The 27,545-nt window shown below is 47.9% G+C and overlaps 1 protein-coding gene and 2 long non-coding RNA genes across 4 annotated transcripts in view; 2 read left to right on the top strand and 1 right to left on the bottom strand.

The window, feature by feature from the left end:
• LOC140421424 (uncharacterized) overlaps window positions 1-8,095 on the top strand; it is a 31,544-nt gene extending 23,449 nt beyond the window's left edge. For both annotated transcript variants that reach the window (XM_072506122.1, XM_072506121.1), the window contains exons 3-4: window positions 1,777-6,041; window positions 7,542-8,095. In XM_072506122.1, coding sequence (XP_072362223.1) covers window positions 2,151-3,185 — 1,035 coding nt within the window. In that variant the 5' untranslated portion in view covers window positions 1,777-2,150 and the 3' untranslated portion in view covers window positions 3,186-6,041; window positions 7,542-8,095. The remainder of the gene's footprint in view (window positions 1-1,776; window positions 6,042-7,541) is intronic.
• A 1,251-nt stretch (window positions 8,096-9,346) lies between these two features.
• On the bottom strand, window positions 9,347-13,640 carry LOC140421463 (uncharacterized). Its single transcript, XR_011946797.1, has 2 exons — window positions 12,828-13,640; window positions 9,347-12,500 (listed from the first exon to the last, which is right to left on the bottom strand). It is a non-coding gene; the product is annotated as an uncharacterized lncRNA (long non-coding RNA).
• Window positions 13,641-14,268: 628 nt separating this feature from the next.
• Window positions 14,269-26,840, top strand: LOC140421462 (uncharacterized). The gene is made up of 2 exons (XR_011946796.1): window positions 14,269-14,320; window positions 16,103-26,840. It is a non-coding gene; the product is annotated as an uncharacterized lncRNA (long non-coding RNA).
• Window positions 26,841-27,545: the final 705 nt, after the last annotated feature.

Below are 27,545 nucleotides of genomic sequence, written 5' to 3'. Positions count from 1 at the left end.
GCTCAGAGTTTTGCCGGCTGCAAAAAGTTCGGGGGGAATGATGTGATTGGTTGCTTTCTGAACTTTGAAGTCTCTTCCTCCAAGAATGGTGAGTGATCCAACGGTGGTTTCACCGCAGCTGTAACTTCAACAAAGAGATGTCAACGTTTTTAATCTTGAGTTTTAAACATTCCAAAACAAAATGCCTGCAGGTCATATTTGGAAGCTTTCTCAATTAATTGATTTTTAAGTGTCTTTTATTTTTGTACGTTTTTAATTGTAATGTTTCGGTGAAATGTGGGGAACCTCCAATTTGTAGAGGATGTAAACATTTTTTTCTGTTAAACTTTATCAAATACCCCCCCCCCCCCCCCCCCCCCCCGAACTTGTGAAAAAAAAAGCCGGCTGCGGCGGCTGTTGCCCGCGAATTTGCGCAATCGGAGATGCAGAAGATTTTTTCAAAAATTCTCTGTAATCTTCCTGCCTGAAGGGAGGCAGAGAGCAGGTCACGCCCCCCCGAACATCGACATCACGGGCGCAATTGCGATTCCTCCATTTTGTCAGCAGCAAACAAAGTAAGAGAAAATAGTGGGTCGCGAAGGTCAGCCGGCGTCGGCCGCGAAGGTCGGACTGCGTGGGTCGTGAAATTCGGCCGGGTTGGATCCTGAAGGTTGGCCGGTTGGGTCCCCGGAAAAAAAGTTTGAAAACCATTGCCTTAACAAGTTGACGCATTTAGTTGGCTGACTAAAAGCATGGTGCTTAGCATAGCTGCCTCACGGCGCCAAGGACCCGGGTTTGATCCCGGCCCCGGGTCACTGTCCGTGTGGAGTTTGCACATTCTCCCCATTTCTGCATGGGTCTCAGCTCCACAACCCAAAGATATGCCGGGTAGGTGGATTGGCCACGCTAAACTGCACCTTAATTACTGTAAATTTATTTTTTAAAAGGATGGTCTCTTTCCTAATGTTCACAATTAAAGGGGTGGGTTCCCCAGGAGATGGCTGACATTTAAGGGCAATTAAATTAATAATGGACAGATATATGTCTAGTGTTGTTGCATGGTCCAGATTTGATATTTTATTTACCATTCAGTAGTAAAGTAAATGTATTATTATTTCTCGTAATATAAGACTGTAGCTACGTTATAGATTTCCAGTCATCTCTTCCCTCAGAGCGTTGTTAGGCTTTGGATTTCTCTTCCACAGGGACCAGTTGTATCTGGGGGTCATTGAATATATTGAAGCACCAGGTTGACAGATATTCTATTGACAAAGGAGTTGAGGGTTATAGGGAACAGGTAGGAAAATAGAGAGAAAGCTGAGATGAGGAGGGATTTCTTCACTCGAGGAGGTGGTGAAGCTTTGGAATTCTCTACCCCAGAGGAATGTGCAGCCTCAGTTATCAGGTATGTTCAAGACAAATGTTGACAGGTTTCTAGATACTGAAGATGTCGAGGGATAGGGGGAACTTGTGGAAAAGTGGTGCAGAGGTAGAACGGCCAAGGATCGCATTGAAATGTTGAGCAGACTTGGTGGGCCGAATGGCCTACTCTTGCTGCTATTATACTCAGCCCCCTGGTCAGGAAGCAGTGAGCTGAGCTTGGATCTGTCAATCAACATGAATCAGCACCTCCAGGAGAATTGGGAGGGTGAATATTAGATACAGCAGAGTGAGAATGGAGGGAGATTGTGTGGGATGGAGATTTACAGCTTTTGGAGAATGAGAGAGGAACTAGAAATGTCTGTTCTGAATTTCTATCCTGTGCTAACTGATGACTTTTGTAAATTGTTTTTAAAGGATATTGGAAGAGGAGGAATTATAGACAGAAATCTCAAACATCACGTCTCGATGTGACAAACTCACTCGATTCCTTCTGATCTGAATATCATCAGGCTCTGAATATCATCAGCGAGAAGGATAAATGTTTGTCCGATCTGTTGGCTTCAAAAGGTTTTAAACGTGAGTGTGACTGGAAAAGCACCGAGACCCACACAACAGACACCCGAGTGAGAGTGTTCCAATGAACTGACGGTTGAAAGAGCTTAAACCAGTTACACAGCCTGAAAAAACATCACACTATTCACAGTGAGGAGAGACAGTGCACATGTTCTGTGTTTAGACAAGGCGTCCACTGATTGTCCAACCTGGAGAGACACAAGGAGACCCAAAACATGGAGAAACCGTCGATATGCGGGGACTCTGGGAAGGAATACAGAGTCCCATCAGAGCTGGAGACTCATCGACGCAGTCACACTGGGGAGAGGCCGTTCACCTGCTCTCAGTGTTGGCAGAGATTCACTCAGTTATCCAGCCTGCAGAGACATCAGCAAATTCACACTGGGGAGAGGCCATTCAGCTGCTTTCAGTGTGGGAAGGGATTCACTCAGTTATCCAGTCTGCAGACACACCAGCGAGTTCACACTAGGGAGAGGCCATTCACCTGCTCTCAGTGTGGGAAGGGATTCATTGATTCATTCAACCTGTGGAAACATCAGCAAATTCACATTGGGGAGAGACCGTTCACCTGCTCTAAGTGTGGGAAGGGATTCACGCAGTTATCCACCCTGCAGAGACATCAGCGAGTTCACGCTGTGGAGAGACCATTCGCCTGCTCTCAGTGTGGGAAGGAATTCATTGATTCATCCACCCTGCTGAGACACCAGCGAGTTCACACTGGGGAGAGGCCATTCACCTGCTCTCAGTGTGGGAAGGGATTCATTGATTCATCCACCTTGCTGAGACATCAGCGAGTTCACACTGGGGAGAGACCGTTCACCTGCTCTCAGTGTGGCAAGGGATTCACTCAGTTATCCAGTCTGCAGACACACCAGCGAATTCACACTGGGGAGAGGCCATTCACCTGCTCTCAGTGTGGGAAGGGATTCACACAGTTAACCAATCTGCAGACACACCAGCGAGTTCACACTGGGGAGAGGCCATTCACCTGCTCTCAGTGTGGGGAGGGATTCATTCATTCATCCAACCTGCAGTCACACCAGCGAGTTCACACTGTGGAGAAGCCATTCACCTGCTCTCAGTGTGGGAAGGGATTCACTTGGTTATCCAGTCTGCAGAGACATCAGCGAGTTCACACTGGGGAGAGACCATTCACCTGCTCTCAGTGTGGGAAGGGATTCATTCATTCATCCAACCTGCAGAGACACCAGCGAGTTCACACTGGGGAGAAGCCATTCACCTGCTCTTAGTGTGGGAAGGGATTACATAGCAAATAGGAGCAGGAAGAGACCATTTTGCCCTTAGTACTTGCTCTGCCATTCATTATGATCATGGCTTATCATCCAACTCAATAGCCTAATCCCGCTTTCCCCTCCATCTCCTTTGATCCCCTTCGCCCAAAGTGCTATATCTAACTGCTTCTTGAAAACATACAATGTATTGGCCTCAACTATTTCCTGTGGTAACAAATTCCACAGGCTCACCACTCTCTGGTTGAAGAAATTACTCCTTATCTCTGTCCTAAATGGTCTACCCCGTATCCTCAGACTGCGACCTTCGGTTCTGTACACTCCCACCCTCGGGAAAATCTTTCCTGCATCTCTCCTGTCAAATCCTGTTAGAATATTCTAGGTTTCTATGAGACCCCCCATTCTTCTGAACTCCAGCGAATACAATCTTAACTGATTCAATCTCTCATACGTCAGTCCCACCATCCCAGGATTCAGTCTAGTAAACCTTCGCTGCTCTCCCTCTGGAGCAAGAACATCCTTCCTCAGATCAGGAGACCAAAACTGCACACAATATTCCAGGTACAGCCTCGCCAAGGCCCTGTTTAATTGCAGCAAGATATTCCTGCTCCTGTACTCTAATCTGCTCGCAATGAAAGCTAGCATAGCATTTACCTTCTTTGCCGCCTGCTGCAGCTGCATGCTTACCTTCAGTGGCTGGTGTACGAGGATACCCAGGTCTCGTTGCACATTTCCCCTCTCCTAATCTATGGTCGTTCAGATAATAGTCTGCCTTCTCATTTTGTTACCTTATCTAAATAGTTAATATATAGGGTAGTACAGTGGTTAGCACTGCTGCCTCACGGCACTGAGGATCAGTGTTCAATCCTACCCCAGGTCACTGCCTGTGTGGAGACAAGTTCTCCCTGTGTCTCTGTGGGTCTCACCCCCATAACCCAAAGATGTGCAGGGTAGGTGAATTGGCCACACTAAATTGCCCCTTAATTGGTAAAAAAGAATTGGGTACTTTAAATTTTTTTAAAAATCATTAATATATCTTGTGAATATCTGGGGTCTGAGCACCGATCCCTGAGGTACCCCACTAATCACTGCCTGCCAATTTGAAAAAGATCATTAATTCCTACTCTTTGTTTCCTGCCTGCCAACCAGTTTTCTATCCATCTCAATATACAACCCCGAATCCCACGTGCTTTTATTTTACGCACTAATCTCTTATGCGGGACTTTGGTCAAAAGCCATCTGAAAGTCCAAATATGCCACATGCACCGGCTCTCCCTCGTCAACTCTACCAGTTACACCCTCAAAGAACTCCAGTAGATTTGTCAAGCATGGTTTCCCCTTTAAAGATCAATGCTGAGTCTGTCCAATCCTGCCCACTGTTTTCTAGGGCTGCATGGGAGTACTGTTGCTTTACAACGCCAGGGTCCAAGGTTCGATTCCTGGCTTGGGTCACTGTCTGTGCGGAGTCTACATGTTCTCCCCGTGTCTGTGTGGGTTCCTCCGGCCCCTCCGGTTTCCACCCACAAGTCTCAAAAGACGTGCTGTTAGACAATTTGGACATTCTGAATTCTCCCGCTGTGTACCCGAACAGGCGTCGGAGTGTGACGACTCAGGGCATTTCACAGGAACTTCATTGCAGTGTTAATGTAAGCCTTATGTAATTCCAGTAAAGATTATTATTATAAGTGCTTTGCTATAAAATCTTTGAGAATGGATTCTAGATTTTTCCTCTTGCCGATATCAGGCTTACTGGTTTATAATTCCCTGTTTTCCCTCTACCCCTTTTTAAATAGTGGAATTACATAAGGCACCTTCCAATCTGCAGGAATTGTTCCAGAGTCTATAGAATCCTGGAAGATGACCACCAATACATCCACTATTTCTAGAGCCATTTCTTTAAGTACTTTGGGATGCAAATAATCAGGCCCTGGGGATTTATCAGCCTTCAATCCCATCAATTTCCCCAACTCCATTTCTCTCCTAATATTGATCTCCTTCAGTTCCTCCCTCTCACTAAATCCTGTGTTCCCCAAATTTCTGGTGCTGATTTGTGCCCTCATTTGTGAAGACAGAACCAAAGTATTATTTATTTGCTCAGCCATTTCTTTGTTCCCTATTATCCATTCCCCTGTTTCTGACTGTAAGGAACCTACATTTGTGTTCACCAATCTTTTTCTCTTCACATTCCTGTAGAAACTTTTACAATCAGCTTAATTTCCTGTTTATGCCATTCCCAACATCATCACTGCAGTTTGGGGTCTATATACGATGCCCACTAACTATTTGCCCCTTGGTGTTTCTCAGCTCTACCCATACAGATTCCACATTGTCGGAGCTAATATCCTTCCTCACTATTGCATTAATTTCCTCTTTAACCAGCACTGCCACTCCACTGCCTTTTCCTTTTTGTCTGTCCTTCCTAAATACTGAATATATTCAATTCCCATCCCTGGTCATCCTGCAGCCATGGCTCCATAATCCCCATTATCTCACACCCGTTTACGTCTATTTGCACGATTCACTCGGTTATGCCATCTGCAGTCACACCAGGGAGTTCATACTGGGAGGAGGCCATTCACCTGCCCTCAATGTGTGAAGAGATTTAGTAATTCATCGCACTTTCTGAGACACCAACAAGTTCACAACTGATTACAGGGATTGGATTCTGCTGTTATTGTTCCTTTCTCAATTACATCCAGGATTGTTCATTCTGTTGGTCAATGGGGATGGTCAGAGGGTTTCTTTCTGCTGGACTGGCCGGTCTCACAACTTCGTCTCCAGTGGCCTGATTTGCTCTGAGCCTTCTTCCGAATATCTGGTTTCACATTTCGCAAGGTTCAAAGAGTGAAAAGTGAGGTTAGAAAACGTTTCATTACCATTTCTGTTTGGAAACCTCAAAATCATGCCACGTTGTCATGAAGATGGGCTATGGTGGTTACATGGTTCTTTTGTTTAATTGACCTTGGTGCTTCTCACATAAAAAAACTTCTATCAGGGTATGAGGGGCAAGTTGTCTGAGGTGACCTGGGAAACTACATTAAATAGTATGGTGGGAGAAAGGCAATCACCAATATTGAAGGAATTATTACAGATTTACACGGGGATCGGTTAGCACATTTGGCTTGATGGCTGGTTTGTGCTGAGTGACACCAACAGCACAGATTAAATTCCCATATCGGGGGCAGCACGGTGGCGCTGAGGTCCCAGGTTCGATCCCGGCTCTGGGTCACTGTCTGTGTGGAGTTTGCACATTCTTCCCGTGTTTGCGTGGGTTTCGCCCCCACAACCCAAAGATGTGCAGGGTAGGTAAATTGGCCACACGAAATTGCCCCTAAATTGGAAAAATGAATTGGGTACTCTAAAATTTAAAAAAAATTGCCATATCGGCTAAGGTTAGCTGTGGTCTGTGTCGGTATTTATGCTCCACATGATCCTCCACCCGCCCCTCTACATCTCCCCCATCAGCATCTCCTTCTATTGTTTCCCTCTCATGTATGTATCTAGCTTCCTGTTCAATGGATTCATGCTGTTCACCTCAACCACTCGCTGTGAGAGTGAGTTCCACATTCTCACCACTCGCTGGGTAAAGAGGTTTCTACTGAAATTCTTATTGGATTATTGAATCCCTTCATAATCTTAAAGACTTCCATCAGGTCACCCATCAGTCTTCGCTTTCCCAGAAAAAAGCAGCCCCAGTCTTTCCTGAGTGTTAAATGCTCTCAGTTCTGTATATTATGAATCTTTCTTGCACCTTCTCCAGTTCCTCTATTTCCTTTTTCTAAATGGAGATCACCAATGTTGACAGAGCTCCCAGTGTAGTCGAACCATCGTTTTTGGACATTTCCTCTGTGCTTTTCAATTCTATCCCTCTGGAATGGAACCCTATATATGGGCCTCACACTTTAGGAAAGATGTGAAGTTCTTGGAGCGGGTGTAGAGGACATTAAAGAGAATGGCACCAGAGATGAGGGACTCCAGTTAGTTGGAGACTGGAGCAGCTGAATTTCTCTCCTGAGATCACAGCATCTGGAGGGTGGGGAATGGGGCCATTCATGCCCTTTGAGACCGTGTCGGCTCCCTGTGAAGGAAGCCAGTCTGTCCATTGCCCCATTCTTTCCCCGAATCCCTGTGGGTTTATTTCTCTCAGTACCCGTCCAATTTCCGATTGAAATCCTTCCGTTGTCTCTGCATCTCCTACCTCATCGGCAGTAGGTTCCAGGTTGTTACCACTCGCTTTACATGTACACAAGGCTGCTCGAGCACAGAGGCGTCTATTTGGCCCATTTTTCCCGTGCCAGCTCTTTGTACAGCGACCCATTTAATCCCAGAGTTCGGCTATTTTGTTTTCTTTTTCAGAATGCATCAAATTCCTTTTTGGAAGTTACAGTCCAATGAGATTCCAGCACCATTTATAGACAGTGCATTCCAAATCACAACAACCCGCTGTGTTTTACATCAAATAATTGTGGATATGGAGGTTTACAGAGTGTCAATGACGTGGTTATTACACAAAATTAAGACTCAATCTTTATCAATGATTCTGGTGAGGACAGAGTGTAATATATCCTAGTTTTTGCGGATAATTAGTACAAATGTACATTTCTATAAAACCTCTCACTACCACTGGACCTCCTAAAGTGTTTTAAAGCCAATGGAGTACTTTGAAACATATTCACTGTTGTAATGTAGGAAGCTGTAAGTGCGCATGTGTGATCACATTTAATCTTAAAATTGTCATTTTCACAGTGTATTCACTCATTAATAACAAGGTCAAGGAAGCCCTTTTGTACCTTAAACATATGGCTTCCTGCAGCCATTTCACTTTCTGTTCCTTTTCTATATTAACTATGTATTGATTTCATAGCAAAAAAGAACAAATAAATGAACGATTATTCAGTAGTGAACATCGATTATCATTAGTGAATTTGTGTGTGTGGTAATTATATTGCAAAGACTAGGGGCGAAATTCTCCCCCAACGGCGCGATGTCTGCCGACTGGCGCCAATCAGACGGGCATCGCGCCGTCCCAAAGGTGCGGAATGCTCCGCACCTTTGGGGGCCGAGCCCCGACATTGAGGGGCTAGGCCGGCGCCGGAGGGATTTCCGCCCCGCCAGCTGGCGGGAATGGCGTTTGTTGCCCCGCCAGCTGGCGCGGAAATGCGGCGCATGCGCGGGAGCGTCAGCAGCCGCCGACAGTTTCCCGCACGTGCGCAGTGGGGAGAGTCTCTTCCACCTCCGCCATGGTGGAGGGCGTGGCGGAGGTGGAAGGGAAAGAGTGCCCCCACGGCACAGGCCCGCCCGCGGATCGGTGGGCCCGATCACGGGCCAGGCCACCGTGGGGGCACCCCCCCGGGGTCAGATCGCCCCGCGCCCCCCCCCAGGACCCCGGAGCCCGCCCATGCCACCTGGTCCCGCCGGTAAATACCAGCTTTGATTTACGCCGGCGGGACAGGCAATTTCTGGGCGGGACTTCAGCCCATCCGGGCCGGAGAATTGAGCGGGGGGGGTCCCGCCAACCGGCGCGGCCCGATTCCCGCCCCCGCCCAATCTCCGGTACCGGAGACTTCGGCAGGGGTGGGGGCGGGATTCACGGCGGCCAACGGCCGTTCTCTGACCCGGCGGGGGGTCGGAGAATGACGCCCATGATCTTTATTTTAAAAGATAACACCATCAACAAAAATGTTTCCAGAAACTGCAGAGCGATCAGAATTTGTTTGAAAAAATAAATTCTTTGTAATTTTGAGAAGTTACTAGTTCTGCCAAGACTATATGGGCTGAGCAGTGGTGTAATGGTATTGTTACTGGGCTAGTAATTCAGAGACCCAGGTTAATGCTCTCGGGATCTGGGATTGAATCTGGCTGCGACAGATATTGAAATTGAATAAAAGTTTCAAAGTAAAAGTCTCATGATGGTTAGAAAAAGCCGTCTGGGTCACAAATGTCCTTTAGGAAATCTGCTCTCCTTCCATGGCCTGGCCTACACGTGACTCCAGATCCACAGCAATGTTGCGCCCTCTGAAATGGCCTCGCAAGACACTTAGTTCAAGGGCAATTGGAATGAGCAGTAAATGCTGGCCCAGCCAGTGACGCCCACCTCCCATGAATGAATAATTTTTAAGGCGGCTCATTGTTCAACCTGAAGATGAGTAAGAAACTGTCTCTTTGATTGGATTTGATTTATTGTCACGTGTACCTAGGTACATAGGTACAGTGAAAAGTATTGTTCTGCGTACAGTCCAGACAAATCATTCCACACATGGAAAAACAAAATGCGGATCTTGGCAGTTTGCTCAGTTCACTAAAGAATTTAATGGCTTTGGAGATGCAGATTAACATTTTAATCACTGTCTGAAACAAACCTAATAGTAATGTATGCTCATATAGACAGACACAAACAATACTGTAACTGAATTCGAGGAAATGGCAGAGATTTAACTAAAACACCTTGAGAAATTCGACCTTAATGACAGAGAAACAGGAAAAGCCACTCGGGGAGATGAGGAAATCCAGGCTCAGTGCGGATTTGCTGTCACCCCTCCTTTCTTATACATGAACGGGATTTAGGCTGCACAATGTTTCACACCAAAACACAGAGGGGTCAAATATAAGCAACACCTAATTCTCAATTCACTTCCATTTAACTATATTTGACTTTGTTTAAAAGCTGACTGTGGTCAAACTGAACAAAGATTCATGGGATTTGTATTACCCAGTGAAAAGCTTTCTTTTCTTGGTCAGTCATGTTTGCAATTCAATGGTGTATATTTCAGAGTTTATTCAGGGTGAAGATTCGAGATCTATTCAATTCAAAATGAAGTCATATATAACAAATAAATATACTGATGTTCAACATAGAATAATTAAACAAATATTGAGTAAAATTTATGGAAATTTTCTACAGGATGATAAGAATGATGCATTAATGATTGAACAGAGAGCAGTGTCCCATTAGATATTTGCTGAACAAATGCTAAAGTTCAATGTAAGTTCAATATCTTATGGTCTTACAAGTTGAGACCATTGGGTATTGTGCTTCCAGCTGTTTCTGTAGCATGGAGGTTATCACATTCACCTAACGCGCAAAAGGTGCCTGGTCCGAAACTGGCAGAAGCATTTGATGCTTCTCATTTAGGATGTGGAGATGCCGGCGTTGGACTGGGGTGGGCACAGTAAGAAGTCTTACAACACCAAGTTAAAGTCCAACAGGTTTGTTTAGAATCACTAGCTTTCAGAGCGCATCTCCTTCCTCAGGTGAATGAAGATGTAGGTTCCACAAACACATATGTAGAAAAATTCAATGATGCCAAATGGTACTTTGAATATGAGTCTTTGCAGGTAATTAAGTCTTTACAGGTCCAGGTGGTGCGATAGAGAGGGATAATCACAGGTTAAAGAGGTGTGAATTGTCTATAGCCAGGACAGTTGGTAGGATTTCGCAAGCACATGTAATGTAACATGAATCCAGGGTCCCAGTTGAGGCCGGACTAATGTATGTGGAGCTTGGCTATCAGTTTTTGTTCGGCCACTCTGTGTTGTCGCGCGTCCTGAAGGGCAAACGCTTACCCGAAGATCAGAGGCTGAATGCCCTTGACTGCTGAAGTGTTCCCCAACTGGAAGGGAACATTCCTGCCTGGCGATTGTTGCACAATGTCCATTCATTCGTTGTCGCAACATCTGCATGGCCTCGACAATGTACCACGCCTCAGGACATCCTTTGCTGCAGCGTATGAAGTACATAATATTGGCCAAGTCGCACCATTACACGTGTTCTCACGTGTAATGGTGATACCCATGTTGATGATCTGGCACGTCTTGCAGAGGTTACCATGGCAGGGTTGTGTGGTGTCATGATAGCTATTCTGAATGCTGGGTAATTTGCTGCAATCAATGGTCGGTTTGAGGTTGCGCGGTTGTTTAGAGGCAAGCAGTGTTGATGACCTTGGCAAGATGTTCGTTTTCATCGATGACGTGTTGAAGGCTGCGAAGAAGATGTCGTAGTTTCTCCGCTCCAGGGAATTCATCAGGTGAATGAGGCACCGGGAGTTTTTCCACAGACCCCAAGAGGCCTACAGCGAACCCAATGAGACAACCAATGAATCGGAACAGCAGACCGAGAGATCTGTGGGACTGGAAGATCCAGCCAGCAGGAAGGACTGGAAAACCTCACCCATTAAAACAATCCGATCAGCTGATTCTACAGCTCCTCTTCCACTAAACCACTCAGTAAAACTGCCTCGAAGACCTTTCTTCCAAATTCTGAACTCACATCTTTCTCCTCGTTTCCTGCTGTCTCCCATCATGCTCTCTCAGCGCTCTTCGTCTGTGAAACTTACCCTTTGCTCCTTTGACCCAATTCTCACTAAACTGTTTAACATCGAACTTCCACAATCATATAATTTACAGTGCAGAACAGGTCATTCGGCACATCAAGGCTGCACTGGCCCTTGGAAAGAGCACCCTTCTCAAGCTGACACCTCCATAACCCAATAACCCCACTTAACCCTTTTGGACACAAAGAGCAATTTAGCATGGCCACTCCACCAAACCTGCACATCTTTGGACTGAGGGAAAACCGAGCACCCGGAGTAAACCCACGCAGACACGAGGAGAATGTGCAGACTCCGCACAGACAGTGACCCAAGCGGGAATCAAACCTGGGACAGTGGAGCTGTGAAACAACTGTGCTAACCACTGTGCTACTGTGCGGCTCCTGATTTATTGGATTCAAGTTCAAATACAAGCCACGATGAAGCATCTGCCGTGGTGGGGTTTGAACCTGCATTCTCAGAGAATTGTGCTGGGTCTCAGGATGACTCATCCAGTGACAATACCACTACACCATCACCTCCCCAGTCAAGCATTTTGCAGAGCTCGTCTGGGATATGAACCCGGGACCTCTCGCATTTTGGAAACCCCCTCAGCGAAAATCATACCCCACGGTTTTGACGGTATCTCCATGGAGTTAGTGTCTTTGTCCGATTCCTCTTTAGACAATCAAGTGAAGCTTGGTCCTCACACAGAACATGTGTCTGGTTTCTCCCCTTAGTGAATGGTGTGGTGTTTTTATTCAGGCTGTAACTGGTTAAAGCTCTTTCCACAGTCAGTTCACTGGAACACACTCACTCGGGTGCGTGTGTGTCTCGGTGCTTTTCCAGTCACACTGATGTTTTTAATATTTTCCCACAAACAGAACAAACATTTTTCTTTCCACATTTATAGTCAGGATATTCAGGTCCTGATCAATTGAGTGACACTGTCGGATCTTAATGTGATATTTGGTTTGTGTTTCCTGTCTGAAAATCCTCTCCTCATGCCCTGGAAAAGGAGTTTACAAAGGTCACACTATCAGTACAGGATAGAAATTCAGAACAGACAATTCCAGTTTCTGGGGAACATTTTGTTTCTCTCTTCTGTCCCCAAAGTTGTAAATCCCCGTCCCACACACTCTCCCTCCTCCCTGGGGCTGAAATCCAAATAAAGTATGAGATCATTATTTCTGTATCCTTTTACCAAAGTTATATAATTAGAAGTAAGAATATGCTTTATAAGTCACTTCATTCATGACTTGTGACAGACATTAATCTGAATGACCCTGACTGAGCAGACAGAATAACAGATGTGAACCTGGTGTCCAGAACTGACCATGTGGAGATTTGATGAACAATCGCGAAGGTCGTTTCTCCAAATCTTCCAGGGTTTCCTTTGTTCTTCCTCTCCCTCTCAAACTAGGTTATACCGGATATCAGACTCAGGGCCCATTCTGGTTCTCTTCCTGCTGACTAAATAACTTAAATCAAATATGGAGAAGACTGAATCCACTGTTCGGTCACTGCTCCAATCTCCATTCCTGACATACCGACTCTACCCCTCTCCCTGGCAACAGTCTGAGACTTAGCCAGTCTCTTTGTAAACTTAGTTTCATACTTGATCCAATATGAGCTTCTGACCTCATAGAATTTAGTGCAGAAGGTGGCCATTCGGCCCATCGAGTCTTCACCGGCCCTTGGAAAGAGCTCCCTAGCTCAGCCCACACCTCCACCTATCCCCGTAACCCCCGCTAACCTTTTTTAGATACTAAGGCAATTTACCATCGTCACCTCCCGATTCGACAATTCCATTACACACCTGGCTGCTCTCCCGCATTCTACCTCTGGAAGCTTAAAGCCATCTAAAAGTCTGCTACCCATGTCTTAATTCACAGCAATTTCCTTTCCCCTATGATCCCTGTGCTCCGAGACTTGCATTCTCTCCCAGTCAATTCTCACCCTTGTTTTCAAATCCCTCCATGGCCTCGTCTCTCCCTGTGTCTGTCATCTCCTCCAGCCCCACAACCCCCTGAGATATCTGCACAGCTCTGATCCTGGGCTCTTGTACACCCTCGATTCTAATTACTCCGCCATGGTTTTAAGTTCCCTCGGCCCCAAGCACTGAATTCCCTCCCTAAATCTCCCCGTCTCCACCTCACTTACCTCCTTTCAGACTCTTTAAAACTCATCTCTTTGACTAAGTTTTTGGTCACCTGTCCTAATATCTCCTTTTGTGTCTGGGAGTCTCACTTTGTTTTATAATGTTCCTGTGAAGTTGACTGGGATGATTTATGATGTTAAAGGTGTTATATAAATAGAAGTTGTTGTTGTTGACTGTAACCCTGACCTCCTGTTTTACATCCCATTGGTTTCACAACAAACTCTATCTCTGATGTTTTGCGGGTTTTCAGCCTCGATAAAGACGGCGGCCGTTAACTCGGGCCTGTCACCGGGAGCAGGCCGCAGCTGTCCCGCCGCTCGATGCAAACACGGGCCCGGAAACATCTCATTGGGGTTTGGAGCCTCCTCCGGGCCGAGTCCAGCATCGGCACTGCGCATGCTCTAGCGCACAATGCCCTGGGAATGATTGACGACAACTTTCGTCCAATAGAAAAAGAGGGGCGTGCCTGGGTGATCGGGCGGGGCGGCTGGTCCTCCAACCAATCGGAGTGAATGAAGGGCGGGGCGGCTGGTCCTCCAACCAATCGGAGTGAATGAAGGGCGGGGCTGAGCCCGGTCTCCCACGTGACTACGAGCATGCGCAGTGCCGCTGATAGCTCAGGATTCAGGTGGTCGGGTGGAAATCCGTCGCCGGTCAGATCCCGCTCGGTGAGTCATGAGGGAGGAATGGGGCCGGCGGATGGGTCGGGAGGCTTCACAAAGACTCCGTGTCGTTCCCAAGCCCCGAATACGAAGCTCGGATGCAGCAGTTGAACCGGCGAACGCTACTCGGGCTTTTCCCCGAGACAGGCCCGGGTGGACGAAGTGTGCGGCTCGGCGCATGCGTAGTGAGTGGGAGCCCCGGGTTTTGCTCGGAGGGAGTGAGCTCAGATTTACCTGAGGGATATCTGTACCCGCCGGGGTTAAATTACAAAACTAGATTGCACAAAAGAGTCAGAGACACGATGACACAGAGAATAGCATTCGGCCCATTGAGTCCATGCTAGCTCTCTGGGGCAATCCAGTCAGTGCCATTCTCCTGCTCGATCCCTGTATGCTCACAGATTTATTTCCCTCAAATGTCTATCCAATTTCCTTTTGAAATCAAATGATTTATGTGTCTATTTTCAAACTCCCTCATAGGCAGCAAGTTTCAGCTCATTGCCACCTGCTGTGTAAAAACATATCTCATATCACCTCATATCTCCTGTACCTTTTACATACAAACTCGGAACAGGCCACTCGGCCCCTCGAGCCTGCTCAGCATTCAATAAGATTGCGGCTGATCTCATTCTAACGTTAACTCCACATTCCTGCCTACCCCGATAACCTTTCACCCCTTTGCTCATCAAGAATCTATCCAGCTCTGCCTTAAAAATATTCAAGGACTCTGCTTCCACTGCCTTTTAAGGACGTGATTTCCAAAGTCTTACAACCCTCAAGAGAATAAAAAGTCCTCATCTCCATCTGAAATGGGTGACCCCTTATTTTGAAACAGTGATGCCCTCGTTCTCGATTCCCCCACAAGAGGAAACATCTTCTCCACATCCAACTTGTCAACCCTCGGGATCTGATATAGTTCAATCCAGGTTTTACCCAAAACTTTAAATCTGTGTCCCAAGTGCTTCTACGATCAGTAAATGGAAACAGAGTTTCTTTGTCCACCTGATGGAAATCTGGCATAATCTTGTGTCCCTGAATCAAATCTCCCCTCAACCTCCTTTGCTGGAACCATTCTGGTAAATTTCCTCTGCACCTTCTCCAAGAACCTTCACATCCTTCCTGAAGAGTGGTGACCAGAGCTTTATAAAGATTCATAGAATAGAATTAGTACCATCGAATTCCTTCAGTGCAAAAGTGGGCCATTCGGCCCATCGAGTCTGCTCTCATTCTCTGAAAGGGCACCCTACCTAGGCCCCCCCCCCCCCACCCTGTCCCTGTAACCCCATAGGTCCACCTAATCTGCACATCCCTGGACACTAACGGGCAATTTATCAAGACCATTCCACCTAACTTGCCCTTCTTTGGACTGTTGGCGGAAACCTGGGCATCGGGTGGAAACCCACACAGACATGGGGAGAAAGTGCAAACTCCACACAGACCGTCACCAAGGCCGGAATTGAACCCGGGTCCCTGGCACTGTGAGGCAGCAGTGCTAGTCACCAGAAGCATAGTTTCAGGATCAATATTTCTATTTATGAAGCTCAAGGTCGAATGTACTTTGCCAACTACTCTCTTAATATGTCTTGTAGATATACAAAATCCCTCTTCACCCCTTTCTCTCGCCTCCCAAAGAGGTCAATTGGGTTTTATGACAATCCTGCCATTTTCATGGTCACTTTTTCCCAGTGCCGGCCCCACAAGTGACCAGATTCATTCAGCTCAATTTCAAATCTGCCTTTGTGTTTTTGTGGGTTCTCTCACACTCCCTATTTACTGTTTTTAAATCAGTTTCACAGGTGTTAGAAGGGGACGCTTCAAAGTCTGGAAACTCAAACCAAACATCACATCAGGATCTGACAGAGTCCTCTATTTATCATATCCTGAATATCAGCGGATTTCGAACATGGAAGGAAAAAGCATCATTCACAGTGGGGAGAAACCGTTCTTGATTTGTGTGTGTGGACGAGGATTCGTTCTGTCATCAGGCCTCACAAGCCACAAATGCAGTCACACTGAGGAGAAACCGTGGAAATGTCCGGACTGTGGGAAAGGATTCACTGTCCCATCCAAGCTGGAAACACATCAACGCAGTCACACTGGAGAGAGACCATTCACCTGCTCAGAGTATGGGGAGGGATTCACTCAGTCATCCACTTTTTCCACGCACCAGCGAGTTCACACTGGGGAGAGGCCATTCACCTGCTCAGAGTGTGGGAAGAGATTTACTTTTTCAGTCCACCTGCTGAGTCACCAGCGAATTCACACTGATGAGAGACCGTTTCATTGTCCAGACTGCAGGAAGTGCTATAAACGTTCTGGGGAACTGATTCGCCATCAACGTGTTCACACTGACGAGAGACCGTTCAGGTGCTCTCACTGCGGGACTGGGTTCAGGCAATCATCTGACCTCACTGTACATCAGCGAAGTCACACTGGGGAGACACCATTTGCCTGCTCCCAATGTGGGAAGGGATTCACGCGATCATCTAACCTGCAGAGGCACCAGCGAATTCACACTGGAGAGAGGCCATTCACCTGCTCCAAGTGTGGGAAGGGATTCACGCGATCATCTGACCTGCAGAGGCATCAGCGAATTCACACAGGAGAGAGGCCATTCACCTGCTCCAAGTGTGGGAATGTATTCACCACTTCATCCCATCTCCTGAGACACCAACAAGGCCACAAGTAACTGCAGTGATTCGATTTTGCTGTTCCTCACATTCAGGACTGAACCATGTTCATTTGGGTCTTTGCTCATTTACAGGGGCTAATATTCTGGTTAGAAGTCAAATTAATTAATTTGTGTTAAACGTGCAGTGTTGCAACATTTTAATATCTCTGACACAAGTTATTCCTTTTGAAGTACTCTAGCTCTCCCCTGTCTCTTCCATCCTCACCTCCAACAAGAAGTGCGAGGAGCTTTTGGAGCTTCTTTGTGACTGAGATTGAGTCAATCCGATCAGCTGCCTCTGCTGCTTCCCTCCCTTCCACGAGCCCACCGGACCAAACTGTCTCTAAATTTCATCCTTTCCCGAGCCCTGAACCCACTTCTTTCTCTAGTTTCTCTCCCATCTCCCCTCATGCCCTCTCAGAGCTCATCTTGTCCATGAGACCAGCTCCTGCTCCATCGACCCAATTCCCACTGAGCTACTGATCAGCCAACTGTCCATGGATATTGTCAACATTTCTCTCTCTCCAGGTACTGAGCATCTGTCCTTCAAATCTGCCATCATCACCCCCTCCTCAATAAAACAAATCCTTGACCCTGCCATCCTTACAAATTACTGCCCCATCCCTCTCCTCTCCAAACTATTTGATCATGTTGTCACCTCCCAAATCCTTGCCCATCTTCCCCAGAACTCCCATGTTTGAATCCCTTCAATCTGCCTGTCACAGTGGTGAAATACAGGAGACAAACCAAATCTTTCTCAGAGAGAAGACAGACAATCTGGGAGCTTGGATGCAAGGGTGGCACGGTAGCACAGTGGGTAGCACTGTTGCTACACAACGCCAGGGTCCTGGGTTTGATTCCCGGCTTGGGTCACTGTCTGTGCGGAGTCTGCACGTTCTCCCTGTGTCTGCGTGGGTTTCTTCCGGGTGCTCCGGTTTCCTCCCACAGTCCAAAGATGTGCAGGTTAGGTGGATTGACTATGCTGTATTGCCCTTCGTGTCCAGAAATGTTCGGTGGGGTTACTGGGTTACGGGGATAAGGTGGAGGTGTGGGCTGACGTAGGATGCTCTTTCCAAGGGCTGGTACAGACCTGATGGGTCGAATGGCCTCCTTCTGCACTGTAAATTCTCTGATTCTATGAGATGAGATTATCCTTTCTGAGCTCCAGCCAGGTGATGTTAAACACTCAGGCGGGAAAGGCAAAAATCTACAACGTGTTTAAAACAGCTGATTTATTTCACCAATATCGAGAATGTTAAACTCCAGTCCCTCAGAGGTTATTATTTCAATCTAAACCCCTCGGTCATTGATCTCTCTAGTCATAGAATTAGAATCATACATTATTGAATTTACAATGCAGAAGGAGGCCATTCGGCCCATCGATTCTGCACCAGCCCTTAACCCCACTTAAGCCCACACCTCCAGCTGTTCCCACAACTCCGTAACCCCACCTAACCTTTTTGGACACAAGGGCAATTTAGCATGGCCAATCCACCTAACCTGCACATCTAATCATCGCCCCTTGACATTCACTGGCATTACAATTGCAGAATACCCCACAATCAACATCCTGGGGGTGCTATTGATCAGAAACTGAACTGGACAAACCACATTAATACTACCAGGCTACCAGGGCAGGTCAAAGGCTAGGAATCCTAAGGCGAGTAACTCACCTCCTGCCCCCCCCCAAAGCCTGTCCATCATCTGCAAGGCACAAGTCAGGCGTGGAATGGAATACTCTCCATTTGCCTGGATGAGTGCAGCTCCAACAGCACTCAAGAGGCTCAACATCATCCAGACAAATCGGCTCGCTTGATTGCTCCTCCGTCCACAAACATCAACCATCCATCACCGACAAACAGTGGCAGCCGTGTGTACCATCTACAAGATGCACTGCAGTAACTCACCAATGTTCCTTCGTCATCACCTTCCAAATCCATGACCACTATCATCCAGAAGGCCAAGAGCAGCAGATCACTGGGAACCCTATCACCTGGAGGCTCCCTCCAAGTCACTCACCACCCTGACTGGGAAATATATCACCGTTCTTTTGCTGTCTCTGGGACAAAATCCTGGCACTCCCTCCCGAACAGCACAGTGGGTGTACCTACACCTGAAGGACTGCAGCGGTTCAAGAAGTAAACTCCCCACCATGTTCTGAAGGGCATTGAGGGATGGGCAATAAATGCTGGCCTAACCAGTGAAGCCCACATCCCATAAATAAATTCAAAAAATCTACAGCTTTCTTTCTTACTGCCAAAAAGAGGACCGCAAATGACTTAATGCTGTCCCCATGTTAAAGTCTAAAGCATTGATAGAGAACTCAAGAAGCATGGAATCATGTCCTGGGAAATCTAGAATCCCACTGGAAATACCCCACCAATCACAAACATACCTCTCGACCACTGTCCTTTGCTTCCTGCTGCTCCAGCTGATTCACTTCCTGCACTTGTGATCGTTCTGGACATGAGAAGTATCCTGGTTTTCCCACGTGGAACAGGCAGGAATCCCAGCCAGGTCTTTAGTTATTTGATTTGTTGACTTAAGCAAAATAAACTTAAGATTAAAATAAATAAAGATTCATCAGCTTCTCCCCAATCAGCTTCTTCCATTGAGCTGAAGTCACCTTTTATCAGGAATTCACTGAAATGTTTTTGTTCATTGTTTTTTCAAATAAATTTAAAGTACCCAATTCTTTTTTTCCCATTAAGACGTCTTCTCTCTTACAATGCGAACTTCATCTTTTTTTTTTAAATATATTTTATTGAAAATTTTCGATCACAATATTTTTCCCCTTACAAAACATTAAAAAAAAAGAAAATTTAACAGTGCATGTAACATAGTAACCACAGTCTAATAACAAGTCGCTAACCAACATGGTGAACTAATCATTTAACATAAAATAAAACTTCCCCCCCCCCCCCCCCCGGGTTGCTGCTGCTGGTCATCTATCTACCCTCTAACGTTCCCCTAGGTAGTCGAGGAATGGCTGCCACCGCCTGGTGAACCCTTGAGCCGATCCTCTCAGCGCAAACTTCATCTGCTCCAGATTTATGAACCCTGCCATATCGTTTGTCCAGGCCTCCAGTCCGGGTGGTTTCGCTTCCTTCCACATGAGTAAAATCCTACGCCGGGCTACTAGGGACGCAAAGGCCACGACATCGGCCTCTTTCGCCTCCTGCACTCCCGGCTCATCCGCAACTCCAAATAAAGCTAACCCCCAGCCTGGTTTGACCCGGACCTTCACCACCTTCGAAATCACTCCCGTCACTCCCTTCCAATACCCCTCCAGTGCCGGGCACGACCAAAACATATGTGCGTGGTTTGCCGGGCTTCCGCCGCACCTCCCACACTTGTCCTCCACTGCGAAGAACCTGCTCAACCTTTCTCCCGTTATGTGTGCTCTATGTAGCACCTTAAATTGAATCAGGCTAAGCCTGGCGCACGAGGAAGAGGAATTTACCCTGCTTAGGGCATCAGCACACATACCCTCCTCTATCTCCTCCCCGAGCTCTTCTTCCCACTTTCCTTTTAGTTCGCCCACCAGCTCCTCCCCCTCTTCTCTCATCTCTCGGTATATCTCTGACACCTTGCCCTCCCCGACCCACACCCCCGAAAGCATTCTGTCCTGGATCCCCTGTGTCGGGAACAATGGGAATTCCCTCACCTGTTGTCTTGTGAACGCCCTCACCTGCATATACCTAAAGAAGTTTCCCCGGGGCAGATTATACTTTTCCTCCAATGCTCCCAAACTCGCAAACATCCCATCTATAAATAAATCTCCCACCCTCCTAATTCCTAACTGGTGTCAGCTCTGGAATCCTCCATCCATCCTCCCTGGGGCAAACCTGTGGTTGTTCCTGATTGGGGACCCCACCAGGGCTCCCCGCACACCTCTCTGTCGCCTCCATTGTCCCCAGATATTTAATGTTGCCGCCACCACTGGGTTCGTGGTAAACTTTTTTGGTGAGAGCGGTAGCGGCGCCGTCACCAGCGCCTCTAGACTCGTCCCTTTGCAGGACTTTCTCCCCAGTCTTTTCCACGCCGCTCCCTCTCCCTCCATCATCCATTTACGGATCATCGCCACATTGGCGGCCCAATAGTAGTCGCCCAAATTCGGCAGCGCCAATCCTCCTCTGTCTCTGCTACGTTGTAAGAACCCCCTCCTTACCCTCGGGACTTTCCCTGTCCACACGAAGCTCGTGATGCTCCTGTCTATTTTTTTAAAGAAGGCCTTACTGATTAATATAGGGAGACATTGAAATACAAATAAGAACCTCGGGAGGACCATCATCTTAATTGCCTGCACTCTGCCCGCCAACGACAGTGGCTGCATGTCCCACCTCTTGAAGTCCTCCTCCATTTGTTCTACCAATCGTGTCAGATTAAGTCTGTGCAAGGTTCCCCAGCTCCTGGCGATCTGAATCCCCAGGTATCGGAAGTTTCTTTCCACTTTCCTTAGAGGCAGGCCTTCTATCCCTCTACTCTGGTCCCCAGGGTGTATCACGAAAAGTTCACTCTTCCCCATGTTAAGCCTATATCCCGAGAAATCTCCGAACTCCCTCAATATCTGCATGACCTCTGTCATCCCCCCCACTGGGTCCGTCACATACAACAGTAGGTGATCCGCGTAGAGCGACACTCGGTGTTCTTCTCCCCCTCTAATCACCCCTCTCCATTTCTCAGCGCCATGGCCAGTGGTTCAATTGCCAACGCGAACAGCAATGGAGATAGCGGGCATCCCTGTCTTGTTCCTCTGTATAGTCGGAAATACTCCGATCTTTGCCGACCCGTGACCACACTTGCCGTTGGGGCCCCATAGAGGAGTTTGACCCAGCTAATAAACCCGTCCCCGAACCCAAACCTCCTTGGCACCTCCCATAAGTACTCCCACTCCACCCTGTCAAATGCCTTCTCTGCATCCATTGCCGCCACTATCTGCCTCCCCCTCTACTGGGGGCATCATTATCACCCCTAATAGCCGTCGCACGTTGACATTCAGTTGTCTCCCCTTTACGAACCCTGTCTGGTCTTCGTGCACCACCCCCGGGACTCAGTCCTCTATCCTCGATGCCAGTACCTTTGCCAGTAATTTGGCGTCCACATTCAATAGTGAGATAAGTCTATAGGACCCGCACTGCAGCGGATCTTTATCCCGCTTCAAAATTAGCGATATCGTCGCCTCCGACATTGTCGGGGGTAGAGTCCCTCCTTCCCTGGCCTCGATAAAAGTCCTCACCAACAGCGGGGCCAGCAGGTCCACATATTTTCCATAAAATTCCACCGGGAACCCGTCTGGTCCCGGAGCCTTCCCTGCTTGCATATTCCCCAGCCCCTTAATAACCTCGTCCATCCCATTTGGTGCCCCCAGGCCTTCCATCTCCTGCTCCTCCACCCTCGGGAACCTCAATTGATCCAGGAACTGCCGCATCCCCTCTTTTCCCTCCGGGGTTTGGGACCTATACAATCCTTCGTAAAAGGTCTTAAACACCTCGTTTATCTTCCCTGCTCTCCGCACCGTAGCTCCCTTTTCGTCTCTAATTCCCCCTATCTCCCTCGCCGCTGTCCTCTTTCTCAGCTGATGGGCCAACAGGCGACTAGCTTTTTCCCCATACTCACACCTCACCCCCTGTGCCTTCCTCCACAGCACCTCCGCCCTCCTGGTGGTCAGAAGGTCAAACTCCGTCTGGAGTCGTCGCCTCTCCCTGTACAGTCCCTCCTCCGGGGCCTCCGCAAATTCCCTGTCCACCCTTAAAATCTCCCCTAGTAGTCTTTCCCTTTCCTTGACCTCTGTTTTCTCTTTGTGGGCCCTGATGGAGATCAGCTCTCCTCTGACCACCGCTTTTAGTGCTTCCCATACCACTGCCACTCGGACCTCCCCGTCGTCATTGGCCTCCAGGTACCTCTCAATACATCCCCGCACTCTTCCACAAACTCCCTCATCCGCCAACAATCCCACATCTAGTCGCCAGTGTGTTCGCTGCTCCCTCTCCTCTCCTAGTTCAAGGTCCACCCAATGCGGGGCATGATCCGAAATAGCTATGGCTGAATACTCAGCTTCTTCCACCCTCGAGATCAACGACCTTCCCAAAACAAAAAAATCTATCCGGGAGTACACTTTATGAACATGGGAGAAGAAGGAGAACTCCCTGGCCCTCGGTCTAAGAAATCGCCATGGATCCACTCCCCCCATTTGGTCCATAAACCCCTTGAGCACCTTGGCCGCTGCCGGCCTTCTTCCGATCTTAGATCTGGATCTATCTAACCCTGGGTCCAGCACGGTGTAGAAGTCCCCTCCCAATATCAAGTTTCCTACCTCCAGGTCCGGTATACGTCCCAACATCCGTCTCATAAATCCCGCATCGTCCCAATTCGGGGCATATACATTAACCAACGCGACCTCCATTCCCTCCAGCCTGCCACTCACCATTACATATCTACCTCCGCTATCTGCTACAATGCTCCTTGCTTCGAATGCTACCCATTTCCCCACCAGTATGGCCACCCCTCTATTCTTTGCATCTAGCCCTGAATGGAACACCTGTCCCACCCATCCTTTCCTTAACCTAACTTGGTCCGCCACCTTCAGGTGCGTCTCCTGGAGCATAGCCACGTCTGCCCTTAGTCCTTTCAAGTGCGCGAGCACTCGGGCCCTTTTAATCGGTCCATTCAGGCCTCTCACGTTCCACGTGATCAGCCTCACTAGGGGGCTACCTGCCCCCTTCCCGTGTCGACTAGCCATCACCTTCTCTAGGCCAGTCCCACATCCCGCTTCCACGCTCCCACTCGTTCCCCAGGTGTCGCATTCCAGCCCCGACCACCCACTCTTTAGCCATTTCCTCTTTGATTTCCGCAGCAGCAACCCAGTTATGCCCCCCCCCCCCGCTAGATCCCCCTCTAGCGTGATTGCTCCCCCCAGATTACTTCCGCAAGTCAGCTGACTTCAACTGACCGCGGCTACTCCTGCTCACTTCTTGATCCCCCGTGTGGGGAACTCCCATCTACCTTGCGCCTATCTTCCTGCCATTATCTTTCTGGCGCGGGAACGTCTCTATAACTGACCCGCCTCTTGTGGCTCAGCTCCCTTTCCCATCCCACTCCCATTCCTCATCCTCCGCCTATGTCCCTTCTTTCCCCCCCCACTGGCGCCCACATTTCTTAGTGTCTCCCCCCTTCCCAATTTACTTCTCTATTTACATCGACAGTAACATTTCCTGCAATATCAGTCCCTCAGTTCCGATCCAATTTCTCATCTTTAATAAAGGTCCATGCTTCTTCCGCCGTTTCGAAATAATGATGTCTCTCCTGGTACGTGACCCATAGTCGTGCCGGCTGCAGCATCCCGAACTTCACCTTTTTGTGTAAGACCTCCTTGGCTCGGTTAAAACTCGCCCTCCTTCTCGCCACCTCCGCACTCCAATCCTGGTACACCCGTACCACTGCATTCTCCCATCTGCTACTCCGTACCTTTTTGGCCCATCTCAGAACCACTTCTCTATCATTAAAGCGGTGAAATCGCACGATTGTCGCCCTAGGTGGTTCTCCCGCTTTTGGTCTCCTCGCCGGGATCCGATGAGCCCCCTCCACTTCTAAGGGGCCTGAAGGGGCCTCAGCTCCCATCAACGAGCTTAGCATCGTGCTCACATAAGCCCCGCAGTCCGCTCCTTCCACTCCCTCCGGGAGACCCAGTATCCGAAGGTTCGTCCTTCGTGCTCTGTTTTCTAGGGCCTCAATCCTTTCAATGCACTTTTTGTGGAGCACCTCGTGCGTCTGTGTTTTGACCGCCAGGCCCAGGATCTCGTCCTCATTATCCGTCACCTTCTGCTCCACCACGCGGATCTCTGTCTCCTGGGTCCTTTGTGCCTCCTTAAGCCCCTCAATTGCCTGCAGCATCGGGGTCAGCACCTCCTTCTTTAGTAGCTCCACACACCTTCTTAGGAATTCGTCTTGGTCGGGCCCCCATGTCGCCTGGGCTTTCTCCGCCGCCATCTTGTTTCTTTTTCCTTTCTGTCTCTATCGTCGAGGATTCCTCGCGCTGCAGCCACCGCCGCCGATATTTTCCTCTTTCGATGGGGGGGGGGACTCCCTATTCACTCACCCCACACCGGATTTCGTCGCGCGAAAATTTCCCGTTGGGGCTCTTAAAAGAGTCCGAAGGTCCGTTGGAGCTGGAGCCGCCAAAACGTGCGGCTGAGCTGGTCATCGCCGCAACCGGAAGTCGCGCGAACTTCATCTTTAACCTCTAGATTTGATTAATGGACCACGAACTGTAATTCTATGAACGATGATCAGATTGATTTCAATTTTGTGATAACCAATGAATCGTCTCACTTTATAATTGATGAATGCAGTGACTAGGATGTGCTCTCCACAGGACTGGGATGCCCTGTCATGCCTTTATTTATTCCGTTATTAACTGACTGAAGCAACAATAAACTTCAGGTTAAAATAAATAAAGCAGTTATATTCCAGGTCTCGTCCAAGAAAGGATTCTTGGCTGCCTGATCGATCTATTTAGCTACCTGTGGATAGGCACTCCAATGCCTCCCTGTTGCTCTCCAGTTCTTAGTCTCATCGTATTTGTAGTTCATTCCCTTGTCTTGTTTTCACTCTGAAATTCATTATCTCTCACCGTTTGTGGCACAGTGGTTAACACTGATACTTCAAAGCGCCAGGGTCCCAGGATCGATTCCCAGCTTGGATGTAATGCAAAACAAGGCCAGCAGCGCAGGTTCAATATCCGTACCAGCTTACCCCAACAGGCAACGGAATGTGGCGACTTGGGGCTTTTCACAGTAACTTCATACTTGTGACAATGAAAGATTATTATTATGCCTGTGCGGAGTCTACACGTTCTCTCCGTGTCTGCCTGGATTTCCTCCGGGTCCTCCGGTTTCCTCCCTCAAGTCCTGAAAGAAGTGCTTGTTAGGTGAATTGGACATTCTGAATTCTCCCTCTGTGTACCTGAAAAAGCGCTGCAGTTTAAAAAAGATTGAATTCTATTTGCAATTGTTTTGCCCATCTGACCAGTCCACTGATATCTTCCTGCAGTCCATGGCTTTCTCCCGCAATGTCAACCATACGTAGAATTGTTGCCTCATCTGCAAATTTCATAATCATTAATATATACCAGAAAACTGTGGAGCCCCACTGGGAACAGGCGTCCAGACATCACTCAGTCCTGGATGTGATTCACAGCAGCAATAACAGCAGAATCCATCCCCTGCTGTCGCCTGTGAACTTGCTGATGTCTCAGCAGGTTGTTTGACTGAACGAATCCCCTCCCACACACACAGCAGGTGTACGGCCTCTCCCCATTGTGAACTATGTGTCAGCAGATTCCATTTACTTTTAAATCCCTTCTCGCAATCAGAGCATTTGAAAGGTCTCTGATCAGTGTGAATAAGTTGGTGTGTAGTCAGGTGGGATGACTGAGTGAATTTCTTGTCACACACGGGGCAAGTGTATGGTCTCTCCAGTGTGGACCCACTGGTGTATCAGAAGGTCGGATAAATCAATGAATTCCTGCCCCCACACACGGCAGGAGAACGGTCTCTCCCCAGTGTGAACTCGATGGTGTCTCAGAAGGTGGGCTAACCGAGTGAATCCCTTCCCACACGGAGCAGTGAACAGCCTCTCCCCAGTGTGCGTGTGTTGGTGTTTCAGAAGATCCCTTTCACATTTAAATGTTTTCTCACATTCAGAACAATTAAAAGGTCTCTTATCAGTGTGAACAAATTACTCTGACTTGAGGTTCGATGCACAAGTGTATCTCTTCCCACACACGGAGCAGGTGAACGGCCTCTCCTCAGTGTGAGTGTTTTGATGTATCAATAAATAATTTTTACTTTTAAAGGTCTTCTCACATTCAGAACAAGGAAATAGTCTCTGATCAGTGTGAACACATTGTGTCCAGAGGCTCGATGACTGAGTGAATCCTTTCCCACACACGGAGCAGGTGAATGGCCTCTCTCCAGTGTGAGTGTGTTGATGTAACAGTAAATTATTTCTGCTTTTAAAGTTCTTTTCACAGTCAGCACATTTAAATGGTCTCTGGTCAAAGTGGACCTGATGGTGAGTTTGGAGCTTTGATAAAGTATTAAATCCCGTACCAGCCTCCCTGAACAGGCGCCGGAATGTGGCGACCCGGGACTTTTCACAGTAACTTCATTTGAAGCCTACTTGTGACAAGTGATTTTCATTTTCATTTTTCAAATCCCTTCCCACAGTCCAGACAGGTGAAAGGCATCTCACCACTGTGAACATGCTGGTGTGTGATGAGGTGTGATAACTGAGTGAATCCCTTCCCACACATGGAGCAAGTGAATGGCGTTTCCCCGGTGTGAATGCATTGATGAGTTTCCAATTCAGACGGGTTATTGAATCCCATCCCACAGTCTCCACATTTCCACGGTTTCTCCATGGTTATCAGGTGTAGGTGAGATGCAGATTTGAGGTCACTATCAGATCAGCCATGATGTTATGAAATGGTGCAACAGTCTTACAGGGCTGAATGTCCAATTGCTGCTTCATGATTTCTATTGTGCAAATGTCCTTTTG

Source organism: Scyliorhinus torazame, chromosome 5 (assembly GCF_047496885.1).
Source record: "Scyliorhinus torazame isolate Kashiwa2021f chromosome 5, sScyTor2.1, whole genome shotgun sequence".
Taxonomy (NCBI): domain Eukaryota; kingdom Metazoa; phylum Chordata; class Chondrichthyes; order Carcharhiniformes; family Scyliorhinidae; genus Scyliorhinus; species Scyliorhinus torazame.
This window is presented reverse-complemented; position numbering and strand designations above follow the sequence as displayed.